The sequence below is a fragment of the Nannospalax galili genome, unplaced genomic scaffold (assembly GCF_000622305.1).
Source record: "Nannospalax galili isolate Female #2095 unplaced genomic scaffold, S.galili_v1.0 scaffold278, whole genome shotgun sequence".
In the NCBI taxonomy this organism is placed as follows: Eukaryota; Metazoa; Chordata; class Mammalia; order Rodentia; family Spalacidae; genus Nannospalax; species Nannospalax galili.
In genome coordinates, this window is record NW_008347536.1 from 11,875,968 (window position 1) to 11,889,369 (window position 13,402).

Below are 13,402 nucleotides of genomic sequence, written 5' to 3' on the forward strand. Positions count from 1 at the left end.
AATCTAGGCACCACACTTGGCAAACTAGAGTGTTTCTGGAAGGTGACCAGTACCGTGGATCATATGAAAAGATGGTGTAGGAAGGTAGTATTGGTAAAAAAAGGCATAATGGGGGTGGAGAGATGGCTCAGCAGTTAAGACCACTGATTGCTCTTGCAGAGGACCTGGGTTCGATTCCCAGCACCCTCATGGTAGCTACGAATGGTCCTAAACTCCAGTTCCAGGGGAATCTGAAGCCCTCTTCTGACCTCTATGGCATTGCATGATACAGGTGCACTCACATACATGCAGGCAATACCCTCATACACATAAAATAAAAAAAATAATAGAAAAAAATGGCATAAGGAAGTTGTGGGAAAGCTGTCTGATAGCTTAACCAAAAGGCCATAAAAAGTAGCGTTTTTCATGGAGAATAACTGAGTGAATCTAGTGATAGGGGGTCTAAATCTATACTTAGAGATTGGATTTTGTTAGCTTACCATAAGTGGTTTTATCTCTTGGTGGAACATTATATTTAGCCGTGTCTCTGTGACTGATGTGTAAACACCTTTTGTAGTCCCCTGGGCTCTGAGCAGGCTTTGCTAGGTTTGCCGTTATTCTAGGTATCTGTCAGTATGTGGTGGTTCTTCCCACTTGGAGTGGGAGGTTGTATGGCTAGAATACAGCCTGAGAAGCTTACAATTGCCAAGATTCCTTTGCTGGGCAAAGGTTTAGGAAGGTAAGAACATTCAGAAATGTTTTGATTGGTAGCCTTCTCTAGCCACCCTGCCTTCGTGTTTGAGCATCACCTGGGAGGCACAGATGACCCACTCGCAATCCTTCTTTGCAGGCCTGTAAATTGTTGTCTGATGACTATGAACAAGTGCGCAGTGCTGCAGTCCAGCTTATTTGGGTTGTCAGTCAACTCTATCCTGAGAGGTCAGTGTGGGTTTAAGCTAACCTTTGTTCATTGCTAAGTCATTTCTCTCTCCTTCCACCACACAAAAAGCTACCTGGAGGAAAAAACTTTGGTTAGTTTTTTGGAAGGCAGTGTGGAATAGAGGGAAAGCACAGGTCATGAAAATCAGACTGCTGTGGACTTTCTGTGTACCTTGGGAAAGTACTTTACTCTTTGGGTCCCAATTCCTCATCTGTAATTGAAGAGACTGAACTTCTCGCAAGTGCTTTTTGCAGCGCTGTGTGTGTGTGTGTGTGTGTGTGTGTGTGTGTGTGTATCGTTGAAATTGTTTGGAATCAATTTTAGTGTAGTTCAATGCCAGATAAAAGATATCAAGTGAGTTTGAGAGTAATGATCCTCGGGTGTGGTGGCACACGTCTTTAATCCCAGCACTTAGGAGGCAGAGGCCGGCGGATCTTTGTGAGTTCAAGGCCAACCTGGTCTACATAGTGAGTTCCAGGACAGCTGGGGCTACAAGGAGACCCTGTCTCAAAAAAAGACCAAATATGTATATATATGTATGTATATATTTTTCACATGTATTTGTCTGTCGGGGGAACGGCCTTGGGCACTATGGTGCACATATGGAAGTCAGAGCACAGCTTGGAGGATTCAGTTCTCTCCTTTCCTCATGTATATTCTGGGTATAGAACTCAGGCTGTCAGGCCTGGTGGCAAATACCTTTATCCACTAAACCATATCACCAGCTCTGGTTACAAATATTTTCATAGCACCTTATTTGTAAGTATATTTTATATTAATTTATCCTGAGATTTCTGTAGTTCAGTTATAAAAGATAATAAACTTAAGGCTGTAAGATACTCTGTTATAGTTTGGGGGCGGGTATTTATTTTTATTTTGATGCCAAGAATTGAATGGGGTCTAGCACACTACCACAGAACTATGCTTCACCCTCAAGTTTTTGGTTTCTTCATAAATCTTTGAACCTTTGATAGGTTACACACTTTCATTCAAGACACTGAAAATTTTCAGTGCAACTAAAATCACTGTTCATTTTCCCAGAGTGATTTACTTAACCTGATGCATATTTTTCCTTCTAGACTTTCCTGAACAGAATGTGCATTATTCATTCTCAGCATTCTTTGCCTGCAGGCTCAGGCTAGTGTTTGTCACATGTGGTTTCTTCCCCCCCCCCTTTTTTTTTGATTTAGCATTGTCCCAATCCCCTCTTCTAATGAAGAAATTCGCTTAGTTGATGATGCATTTGGAAAGATTTGTCATATGGTCAGTGATGGCTCCTGGGTGGTTCGAGTTCAAGCTGCGAAGCTATTGGTAAGTTATACTTTTTTTAGTGAACACGTTGCTTATTACAAACATTGAGAAACTGTAGATAGGGTCAGGTATGACTTATTTTTAGAAACCCAGAATTTTTCCGTATAGAAAGAAATAACTTGCTTTCCTTTGAAAAGTACTCTTTTGAATTAGAATTGCAAAGGTAATCCTGTTTAAACTTGTTAGCATAGGAGACAACCAATGTTTAGAGAAAAAGGAGACTAATAATAATTGCTACCATTTACCAAGTACCTGTTACCTCCTGAAAATTTTACTTCTCATTTATTCTTTATAGTAACCCTGCAAGGGAGATGTTTTGGGGCCATTTCTCACATGAAACCAAAGCTCTGAAAGATTAAGAAAATTATTTGGTTTATATGGATAGAAAGTTGATTTTTTTTTTTTTTTTCGCCTTTTTGAGACAGGGTCTCCCTGTAGCCCCAGCTGTCCTGGAACTCACTAGGCAAACCAGGTTGGCCTCGAATTCTGCCTGCCTCTGCCTCCCAAGTGCTGGGATTAAAGGCGTGCACCACCACACCCAGCAGAAGGTTGTGTTTTGGAACATGTGTTCTTGGTGTTTTAATCCTGGCATGATGGCACATGCCTTTAATCCTAGCACTTGGGAGGCAGAGGCAAGTAGATCTCTGTGGTTTAGTAGCAAGCTCAGGTCAGCTAGAGCTAAAAAAATTTTTTTTTTAATTTAAATTTTTGTGTGTGAGTGTTTTGCCTGCATGTATGTAACTATACCCATGTCATACAGTGCCAGCAGAGGCCAGAAGAGAGTGTTGGATCCCCTAGAACTGCAGTTAAGGATGGTTGTTAGCTGCCATGTGGATGCTAGGAATCGAATGTGAGTCCTCTACAAGAGCATCCAGTGTTCTTAACCACTGACCCATCTCTCCAGCTCCATGTTTGGTTTTTAAAAATTAGCTTTTGCGGGGGCTGGAGAGATGGCTCAGCAGTTAAGAGCACTGATTGCTCTTGCAGAGGACCTGGGTTCGATTCCCAGCACCCACATGGTGGCTACGAACCATCCTTAACTCTAGTTCCAGGGGAATCCGAAGCCCTCTTCTGACCTCCGTGGTATTGCACAACACGGGTGCACTTACATACATGCAGGCAATACACTCATACACATAAAATAAAAATAATAAATAAATTTTTTTTTTGGTCTTTTTTAAGCAGGGTCTCCCTGTAGCCCCAGCTGTCCTGGAACTCACTATGTAGACCAGGCTGGCCTTGAACTTACAGAGATCCGCCTTCCTCTGCCTCCCAAGTATCAGGCGTGCCACCATGCCCGGCTAAATAAAATATTTTTAAAAAATTAACTTTTGGGGCTACAGAAAATAGGCATATAAGTGTATGTACATATACATGCAACATATGTATTTTTGTATAAGAAAGTAGCTATAACTATATCTGTCACTATATGTATATACATATATATGACTGAAAAAGCCTAGTTTTGTTGACCAGAAATTTTATATATTTAGTAGCAATTATAATTCCCATTATTATCAAGATTGAATCATTAATTACTCCTGAATACAAACACAATTACGTAAATAATTTGAAGCTATTTAGATTTAAAATCACAAAATTAGGGCCAGTGAGACGGCTCAGTGAGATGGCTCATAAATGACTGAGTTTTGAGGTGTGAGGATGAGCTAGCTAGCTAGTAGGGAAAGAGAAAATAGAGATGTAGAAGGAGTACCATATCGTGTATGTCATAGGCCAGACTATAATACCAGTCTACAGATAGTGGGTGACAGGCCTTAGTGTTCAATGTGAAAAATGTATGACAAGATAAAACTCAAGAAGACAAGACAGGTCTGGGCATATTGGCTCTCTATCTAGGATGTAAGTTTTTTTTAAATATGAAGACTTCATAGTATATAGAATCTCTCTTATTTAGTAGGAGTTAAACTGCATTTAAGTCTTTGATCTTAGAGGTTATATCTATTTTAGATGTTAGTTGTAGGTTTATGTTCTTGCAAAATGTGCCAAGGATTGGTGTTCCCTGAGGCAATGCAGATGTCCTGGTTAGTGGCAGCTTTATATCTGTTGGACTAGCCATCCTTGTTGGTGTTCTGATGTCTTTTAATATCCTAACTAGATAGAAGCTAGACTAAAGAAAGAGGACTTGGCCAGAGAGATGATTCATCTGGTTAAAACCACTTACCTTGAAAGCCCAGTGACCCGAGTTCAATCCCTGAAACCTACATCAAGGTGGAAGGAGAGAAACAACTCCCTAAAGTTGTCCTCTGGCCTCCACCTATGTACTGTAGTGTGCACACATACTTACATCACGTGTGTGTGTGTGTGTGTGTGTGTGTGTGTGTGTGTGTATAAATAATAAATAAATTTTTTAAAAAAGAGCAACTTTTGCTTTGAAAGCATGTTTGATACTGTTTGTTAACTATCTTGTTTCAGAAACAGATTATAAAGCTCTCTCATGAAATGCTTTTCTTAGTGTTACAAATGTAGATTAAGTAGTGGTAGTTATGTAGTTGGTGAGGTACCATTTTATCTGAAGAGATTTGTTCTGGTTAAAGTAGACAATAACGTAGATAGTCCTTTTCTGATTTGTATACTGTATAATGAATCCATTATCTTTTTACCCAAATGTGTTCCTCTTGTATTTTCATGAATGAGTCTATTATCTACTAAGTTATAGACTAGAGATATTTGGAAATTCTTTAAAAAATTTTTTTTAATTATTTTTATTTTTTGTATATGAGTGTATTGCCTGCACGTATGTGAGTGCACCCATGTCATGCAATGCCTCGGAAGTCAGAAGAGGGTGTCAGATTCTCCTGGAACTGGAGTTAAGGATGGTTCATAGCCACTATGTTGGTGCTGGGACTCGAACCCGGGTCCTTTGCAAGAGGAGTCAGTGCTCTTATCCGCTGAGCCATCTCTCCAGCCCCTGGAAATTCTTTTTTTTTAATTGCATGTTTTGATTTGTGTGTGTGTGTGTGTGTGTGTGTGTGTGTGTGTGTGTGTGAGAGAGAGAGAGAGAGAGAGAGAGAGAGAGAGAGAGAGAGAAAAAAAATTGTGGGTCCAAGGAAGAACAGTTTTGTGGAATTGGTTCTCTCCTTTATGGGAGTTCCAGAGATCGAACTCAGGTCACCAGGCTTGCATGGCAAGTGCCTTTGCCCACTGATCCATCTCACTGGTCCTGGGAATTCTTTTTAATATGTCCTTTATCCATTGAGTCATCAGTTCATATTAGTCTGTCTCCATGACATCACCTAAATCCATCCATTTTTCAAGTGGATGACTGAGTGCTTGGCATTTGTGGATTTAAAATGGAAAGCTTCAGCTATTTTTAGATGAAAATGAAAATTTATTGCAAATGATAATGAAGTTTTTTGAGGCCCTGATTTGAATAGTACCTTTTTTGTGCTATTGTGTTAGGAGAGAACTCAGCTGAAGGCATTGGAGGGGGGTGTTGGGAACTATAGTTAGACTAATTTACTGTGAAGTCATTAGAATGTTTGTTCTTGGTGGAGGGGAGGTACCCTTTAAAAAGCCAAGTAGTTTGCTGGGTGTGGTGGCACATGCCTTTAATCTCAGCACTTGAGAGGCAGAGGCAGAAGAATCTCTGTGAGATTGAAGCCAGTCTGGTCTATAGGCAGACTGAGGCAACAGGGAGACAGCAAAGAAGCCAAGTAGTGCTGGTGGTATAACTATGGAGAAAGTTTAGAGATCATGCCAGGTGTGGTGGTGCATATGTGTAATCCCACCACCGGGGAGACAGAAGCTGGAGGATTGTTATAGTTTGAAGCCAACCTGATTTGCCTAGTGAGTTTCAGGCCAGGCAGGGAAGAAAGAGCCAAGCCTGCATAAGCATTTCCATGTTTATTTATGTATGAATTACAGAAGCTGATCTTTGCTTTCATTTTGATGGCTTTCTGGTGCATTTAGCACACTGCTGCAAGATGAACTTTGTTCTATGAACTTTGTTCTTTTTTTAAAGCAGACAAACTAATCTCTCAGCTTCAATTCTCATCTAAAATGAACATATTAAAGTTACATTCTTAGCCAGACGTGATGACTCACTTGTTATCCCAGCACTTGAGGGGATGAAGCAGGATTACCATGGAGAGTTCAAGGCCAGCCTGGGCTACATGAGACCCTATCTCAAAAAAAATGAACAAGAGGACTGGAGAGTTGACATAGCTGTTAAAGGCTCAGGCTCACAACCCAAAAAGACACACACACAAAAGAACAAGAAAGAAAGACAGTGGAGAATAATGGTTGAAAAGGAATTCTGTAGTCTAGGTTTATATTCCAGCTCTGGAAGTTATTAATCTTTTTGGGCCCCCATGTATAAAATAGAAGTAATAATGGTATTTATTCATAGCATTCTAATGAAGATTAATTGTGTTGAGATTGTACAGGGCTCTTAGAACAGAGTAAGTTCTACTTAGGTGTTACCATAGCATCTACTGCTATTGCTGATGTGTTTATTATGTTCCTGATGATTTAGAACCTATAGTCATCTTAGCTCTTCAGAACAATGTTGTCTTTATACATTTGATTATAAACTTTGGATGTTATGGTGATGTTCGAATCATAAGAATTGTTTAATATGCTCTGGATTCTTTCTTTTTACAGGGCTCTATGGAGCAAGTCAGTTCTCATTTTTTGGAGCAGACCCTTGACAAGAAGCTGATGTCAGATCTGAGGGTAACTTGAATTCTTTGTTTAAACTGGGTTTCTATAATCAACATCAGTGTAGCTATATGGTGAGTTGTGTTGATTTAATTTAGCAGTCCATGCATTTGTTAAATTAATATAGGGTTACTAGATTACATTTTAATTCAAAATCATAGTAACTTGAACCAGATTATAAGCTGCCTCATTAAATGTCATATTCCAATGGATACTTTGCAGTGATTGTGTTAAACAAAGAAGAGGTAAGATTGCTTCCTGTGTATTAGAAACTGCAGAAGTCTGGTCTTATTTTGTGTGATGTGTCACATGGTAGGACTCCTATTCAGGTATAGATCCCATGGAAGAGTGAGGGAATCCTTTCCTTGGATAGTAACATAACGCCTCTGGTGGAATGCCTTAGGCTTTGACTGTGATGGTTCTTTAACATGGTCAGCAGGATCAAATGTGACTCAAAAATAATATGTGCAATTCATTGTCACCACCTTAATTTTTAATTATAAATTTATAATAGAATTATAGAATTTGTTGTTTGTTTTTTGGTGTTTTTGAGACAGGGTCTCCCAGTAGCCCCAACTGGCCTAGAACTTGCTATGTAGACCAGGCTAGCCTCAAACTTACAGAGATCCACCTGCCTCCACCTCTTGAGTTCTGGGATTAAAGGTGTGTGCCACCATGCCTGGCAGAATTATAGAATTTTTGATAAATACAGGAGGAAATTACTTAATCATATTCCCAGTGACTGATGATTTTGGTGTATTTTTCCTAGCTTTTTTTACATGTGTTTTAAATATTAAATCATTGTATGTAGATAATTTTGTAGCCTATTTTTTATATTTACCACTGCATCACACACTTTTTTCATATTGCCAGATTTATGCTTAGTATTTTAGAAGTTGCACACTGTTGAGTAGATGTCCATTACTCTTTAATTTTTTCCTGTTAGACTTGTAGATTCTCTTAATTTTTTATGCCACTGTAAATCACATAAAGAATACTTTTTTGTGCACAGTGGCCCTTTTTTAAAAATATATTTTTATTTTATGTGTGTATAAGTGTTTTGTATCCATCTATGTAAGTGTGCCTGTGTGTGCAATGCCCATGGAGCCCAGAAGAGGGCATTGGATCCCCTGGAACTGGAGTTACAGACAGTTGTGAGCTGCCGTGTGGGTTCTGGGAATGGAACTCAGGTTCTTTGGAAAGCAACCAGTGCTCTTAATCACAGAGCCATCCCTCCAGCCCCCCCCCTTTGTTTTTTAATTATTCCATAAAATATCATTCAGAAGCCGGGTGTGGTGGCGCACGCCTTTAATCCCAGCACTGGGGAGGCAGAGGCAGGCAGATCTCTGTGAGTTCAAGGCCAGCCTGGTCTACATAGTGAGTTCCAGGACAGCTGGGGCTATAGGGAGACCCTATCTCAAAAAGACCCCCCCCCCAAAAAATCATTCAGAATGATTATGGAGTTGATATAAGTGTTATCATGAACAGTGCTTTAAAGCGTTCCTTGATTTGAGTTGGTATTTAACAATGTTTTGGTACACTAGGTGGAAGTATAAGGAAGGAAGTGATCGTGGTGAATGGGAAGAGATGAGTAGTGCAACAGTTCTCTCAAGGCATGTTGCAAGGTAGAGGTTTTGTTGTAGGATGTGACCCACATCTTTATAGACCAGATACTTTAATTCATTTATGCTTCTGACATGATCATCCATGAATTGTGGGTTCTTTTTCTGACCAGTATGTTTACCCCTAGGTCATCTACCAGGAGGTTACTTGGCAACACACTTTGCTGAAATAGAGCACATTGTTGCTATAGAGAGACATTTTTCTAATGAGATTGAAAAGGTTGTTTTCTAGACTTGGTCTATTATCTACTCAAGGCAGTATTTGGGCTGCTGTCTGCCTCTCTGGCTCTCCTTTTCCTATATTTTAATTGCAGATGTAGCCACCCATCCAATCCACACTTCAGATGGGTTACTGAAAACTCTTACAGACTTGTGGGTCTTTTGTCTCAAGTCGAATATGGGTTTCTCCACTCTGAATTGTTGAGTAACCTCTGAGGTGCTTTTATTGCCTACCTCCTCACATTCTTGAAGTGCACCTTAGCATTCCCTAAGAACCTCTTGCAAGTAGTAATTGTTGTCATCTTCTACAGAGGAAGCGCACTGCACATGAGCGTGCCAAGGAACTTTACAGTTCGGGGGAGTTTTCCAGCGGCAGGAAATGGGGAGATGATGCTCCCAAAGAAGAAATAGATACAGGGGCCGTGAACTTGATAGAGTCGGGAGCTTGTGGAGCTTTTGTTCATGGGCTGGAAGACGAGATGTATGGTGAGTACAACTGAGTAGTGCTCATAGTATTCTCTTACCTTGCTCTGTGCCAGGCATCGGACAGGGAGATAAAACTGCATCTTCTTGGCCAGTAAGATTTCTCAGCAAGCAAAGACACTTGCCTCATTAGCCTGGTAACCTGAGCTCGATCTCTGAAACCTACGTCAAAGGTGGAAGGACAGAATTGACTCCATAAAGTTGTCCTCTGACCTCAGCACACGGAACTCACACATGCACACACACAAACTCTAATATGAAATTTTTAAAATGCATCTTCTCATTTAGCCCTTGCAGCTACTCTATGAAGTACCTATTATGGTTCTTATTTTACAAACAGAAGAGGTTAAGGCCCAAGCCATATGATACAATAGTTAAGTTAAAATTTCAACATTTCCATAAATTGGGGACAATAGTAAGCATCTGAGTTATGAGAATCAAATGAGATTCTATTCACATAAAGCATAATGCATACACACATCCAATAATTTTAAAAGTTTTAATTATTTTAGAAATAGGGAATGGTGGTACCATCCTGTAATGCTAGGATTCTGGAGGTGGAGGTAGGAGGATCAGAAATTCAAGGTCATCATCAGCTATATATAGTGTGTTCAGAGCCAGCCTGGGCTACTGTCTCAACAAATATATATATATATATAAATATAAATATATATATAAATAAATTACCTTAGAATAGAGCTTACAAAGACAAAAAGTGTTATATTATCATTATTTTGTTTGTTTTTCTTTTGAGATAGAGTCTCCCTGTGTAATCTAGATTAACTGCACACTTGACATCCTCAAACCTGTGATCTCACTGTGCACCACCATGTCTAGCTTCCAAATCCTGTCAATTCATGGTTGGTTAAATGTATGGGTACAGAATGCTAGCTGCATATAGAATTAAAGCTAACTCTGTTTTTTTTTTTTTTTCTTTTTAATTTTCTATGCACTTAAAGCATGAATTGCAATTTAAGTAGTTTTAGATAATATAGAAACCCAGTTACCAAAACCTGTTTTACCCTAAGATAAGCAGCCGAAACCTATGATATTATGTTTCTGTCAGCAGTCTTGCATTCTTTGGTTTCTGTAGTTGAATTTCTTCATTATTAATGTTTATGTGGTTTAGTTTCTAGTGTATCACTTCTGGGGGGATGATTATGTCAGGGATTGAACCCAGGGACCTGAGTGTGTCAAGCACACACTCTAACGTTGAGCTACACTCCCAGCCAAACACTGTGATTTAATAAAGGATCTTCAGTTTGGAAAATGAGTAGACTTTAGGTATCAGGTATAGCAGCCTTTTTCTTTTAACCATAGTTATAAAATGCTGGGTAAATTGGGGTTTAGTGGAATAGTGCTGTGAATGAATGGTGCCTTATTTCTTTGGCTGTCAGCTTCAGCTAGTGTCTCACATGGTTTTAGATACATGTAGGTCTTGTGCCTAGAAGAGCCTTCTTCTTTTGGAGTAAGAGTTCTTTCAGGTATTGTTTTGGGGTCATTTGTTCCGAAAGCTGGCTCTGGACTTACTGACTTGAACTGTATGCCTTTGTTTCCCATGCTCTTCCATCATAGTGTTCGTTACTCTGTAGTACAATTAGCTCTTCATTTGCAAGCTTTGGGAGTCAGTCTTGTTCACCTTTCTATCTTTGATGTGATGCATAAAGCTCGTAATAGCTAAACTAGAATCAAACTAGGATCAGTCTTTGGATTTTTTTGTTGTTTGGTTGTTTTTTTTTTTTTTTTTTGAGACAGGATCTCACATCTCACATCTCACTATGTAGCTCTGGCTGACTTGGAACTCATTATGTAGACCAGGCTAGTATGGAACTCAGAGAGATCCATCTGCCAGTGACTTCAGAGTGCTGGGATTAATGGTGTATACCACCTGGTCTGGCTTAGCAAATTTCCTTTTTTGTCCTGGGTTCTTAAGAAAAAACATTTTTATTTTATGTATTTTGTTGGCATGTATGTGAGTGAATCCAAGCATGAAGTGCCCAAGGAGACAAGAAGAGGGTTTCGGATCTTCTGGAACTGAAATGACTGGTTGTTAGCCATCATGTGGGTGCTGGGAATGGAACCCAGGTCCTCTGCAAGAGCAGAACCATCTTCCCAGTCCCTCTGGCTTAAGTTTTGATTACCAACAATTTTGTATTTAAATCTTATTATTGTGAAGAAAATTCCTTTTGATGAAAAGGAGGAATCCACAATTAACAAGAAAAACGTGAATCATTTCCCTTAATGTAGCAGCCCTACTTGGTGTTTGTTTTTTGTAGTTCTAGGACTCCTGCCCAGGGCTTTGTGCATACTAGGCCAGCAGTCTACTAACTGAGCTACATCCCAGCCCAGAAACTACTTTCGACTTGTCTGTAAAATCTTTCTTAGGCAAAGAACAAATTTTCTTTGTGAGCTTTAGCTACAACGCTAAGGAGTTAGGGGAGGGTCTTCTTCTTTTGTTTTTTGTTTTTAAACTACATCTTGCTGCAGAACCACTTGGGAAACACTGGAACAAAGCAACCATGTATGACAGTCTTATGACCACTGTCTAGAACTTACTCACCTCTCGTCTCCTGGCACTCAGTACAGGGCCTGGCATAGCACAGGGCCAGGAAATGTTCATTAGTGAGTGAATGGAGGGCCTTCTGGTTCACTGGCTCTATTGTTACATATTCCGAGCTTGCAAAGATATAGAAAACATGCTTCTGTTTTCAGGGTGCTTACAAAATCCGTGTTTTCAAAACCCAACAATAACAACAAAAATCGCAAACAAAACCTATACTTTTCACTCATACTGAGAGTTTGTAACCAACGTCAGTTTGCTATGTGCATGCCTTGCATTATCTCATTAGTCCTCACAACTTTGTAATGGGAAAATTTAGGTGTTGGGAAGTTAAGTTACTTAAGATTACCTTCCAAATGGTGAAGGGATCACTTTCCATAACGTGCTCTGAGACCTGCCATCCTAAAGCATGTACTCATAACCACATTCAGTATGATGCTACCTCAGAATTTATAGATATGGGTACTAGTCTTTTCCCTTTTTGAAAAGTTATTTATTGTTTTTATTTTATGTATATAAAGTATATTGCTTGCATGTATGTAAGTCCACCTGTGTCATGCATTGCCCACGGAGGTCAGAAGAAGGTGTCAGATACGCTGGAACTGGAGTTATGGGTGGTTGTTAGCGACCATATGGGTGCTGGGAACTGAACCCAGGTCCTCTGCAAGAGCAGCTAGTACTCTTAACCCTTGAGCTATTTCTCCAGCCCCTCACTTACTCACCTTGAGGTATCAATTCACTTTGCTAAGTCTTATTTCTAAAGTGAGAGTAACGATATCTAGCTTATTTTAATCTTAATAATGATCAGATTATTTAATATCTGAGTTTTAAAAATATCTTTATGTAGTTGGGATACTGAGGTAAGGCAACATCATTTCCAAGAAATTCAGTAAATTTAGGCAGATAATGTTACTTGATCACATGCATATAGAGTAAAATTTGGACCTTGGTCCTTGGGACGCCTAAGTCCATGGTTGTACATCAACATGAAGGTGGCAGGGAGGAGCTCCTCCAGGGAGAATTTGTAGAGTGAGAGAGGAGTAGAGAATAAAGATAGCCTGAATGAGAAGGGCTCAGTCTTGGATTTTTCTTGTGACTCTTAACGATGTAGATTCGTTTGTTTTTCATCTTGCAGAGGTGCGCATTGCTGCGGTGGAGGCTCTCTGTATGCTGGCCCAGTCTTCACCCTCTTTTGCTGAAAAGTGCCTTGATTTCCTAGTTGACATGTTCAATGATGAAATTGAGGAAGTACGTCTACAATCTATACATACCATGAGAAAAATCTCTAACAATATCACCCTCCGCGAAGATCAGCTTGACACTGTCCTGGCTGTTTTAGAGGTGAGTGTTTCCAGTTGATCATTTCTTTATCAGATACCTAGGAGCCCCCTCAGTATATCAGACAGCGTGGTTCTGCCTTCTCAACATATCCCTCCTTCGAATGGATAGGTATTAATCAGGGAATATGAATAAGCTTGCTATTACTATGACCAGGGAAGGGAATCAAAAGAATATCTAACCTGAGCTGGCTGAGGTGAGGCTGAGGAGACAACAAAGAAATGCTGTAGAAGACACTTTAAGGAAGAAGGTGCAGGATGTGATAAAGCT

At 39.7% G+C, this 13,402-nt stretch overlaps 1 protein-coding gene across 2 annotated transcripts in view; it reads left to right on the forward strand.

Annotated features, from left to right (window-relative positions):
• Nucleotides 1–13,402, forward strand: part of Ints4 (integrator complex subunit 4) — a 102,219-nt gene that overhangs the window by 38,956 nt on the left and 49,861 nt on the right. For both annotated transcript variants that reach the window (XM_008844206.2, XM_029568852.1), the window contains exons 7-11: nucleotides 830–918; nucleotides 2,110–2,230; nucleotides 6,854–6,925; nucleotides 9,063–9,237; nucleotides 12,930–13,135. In XM_008844206.2, the coding sequence (XP_008842428.1) occupies nucleotides 830–918; nucleotides 2,110–2,230; nucleotides 6,854–6,925; nucleotides 9,063–9,237; nucleotides 12,930–13,135 (663 nt within the window). The remainder of the gene's footprint in view (nucleotides 1–829; nucleotides 919–2,109; nucleotides 2,231–6,853; nucleotides 6,926–9,062; nucleotides 9,238–12,929; nucleotides 13,136–13,402) is intronic.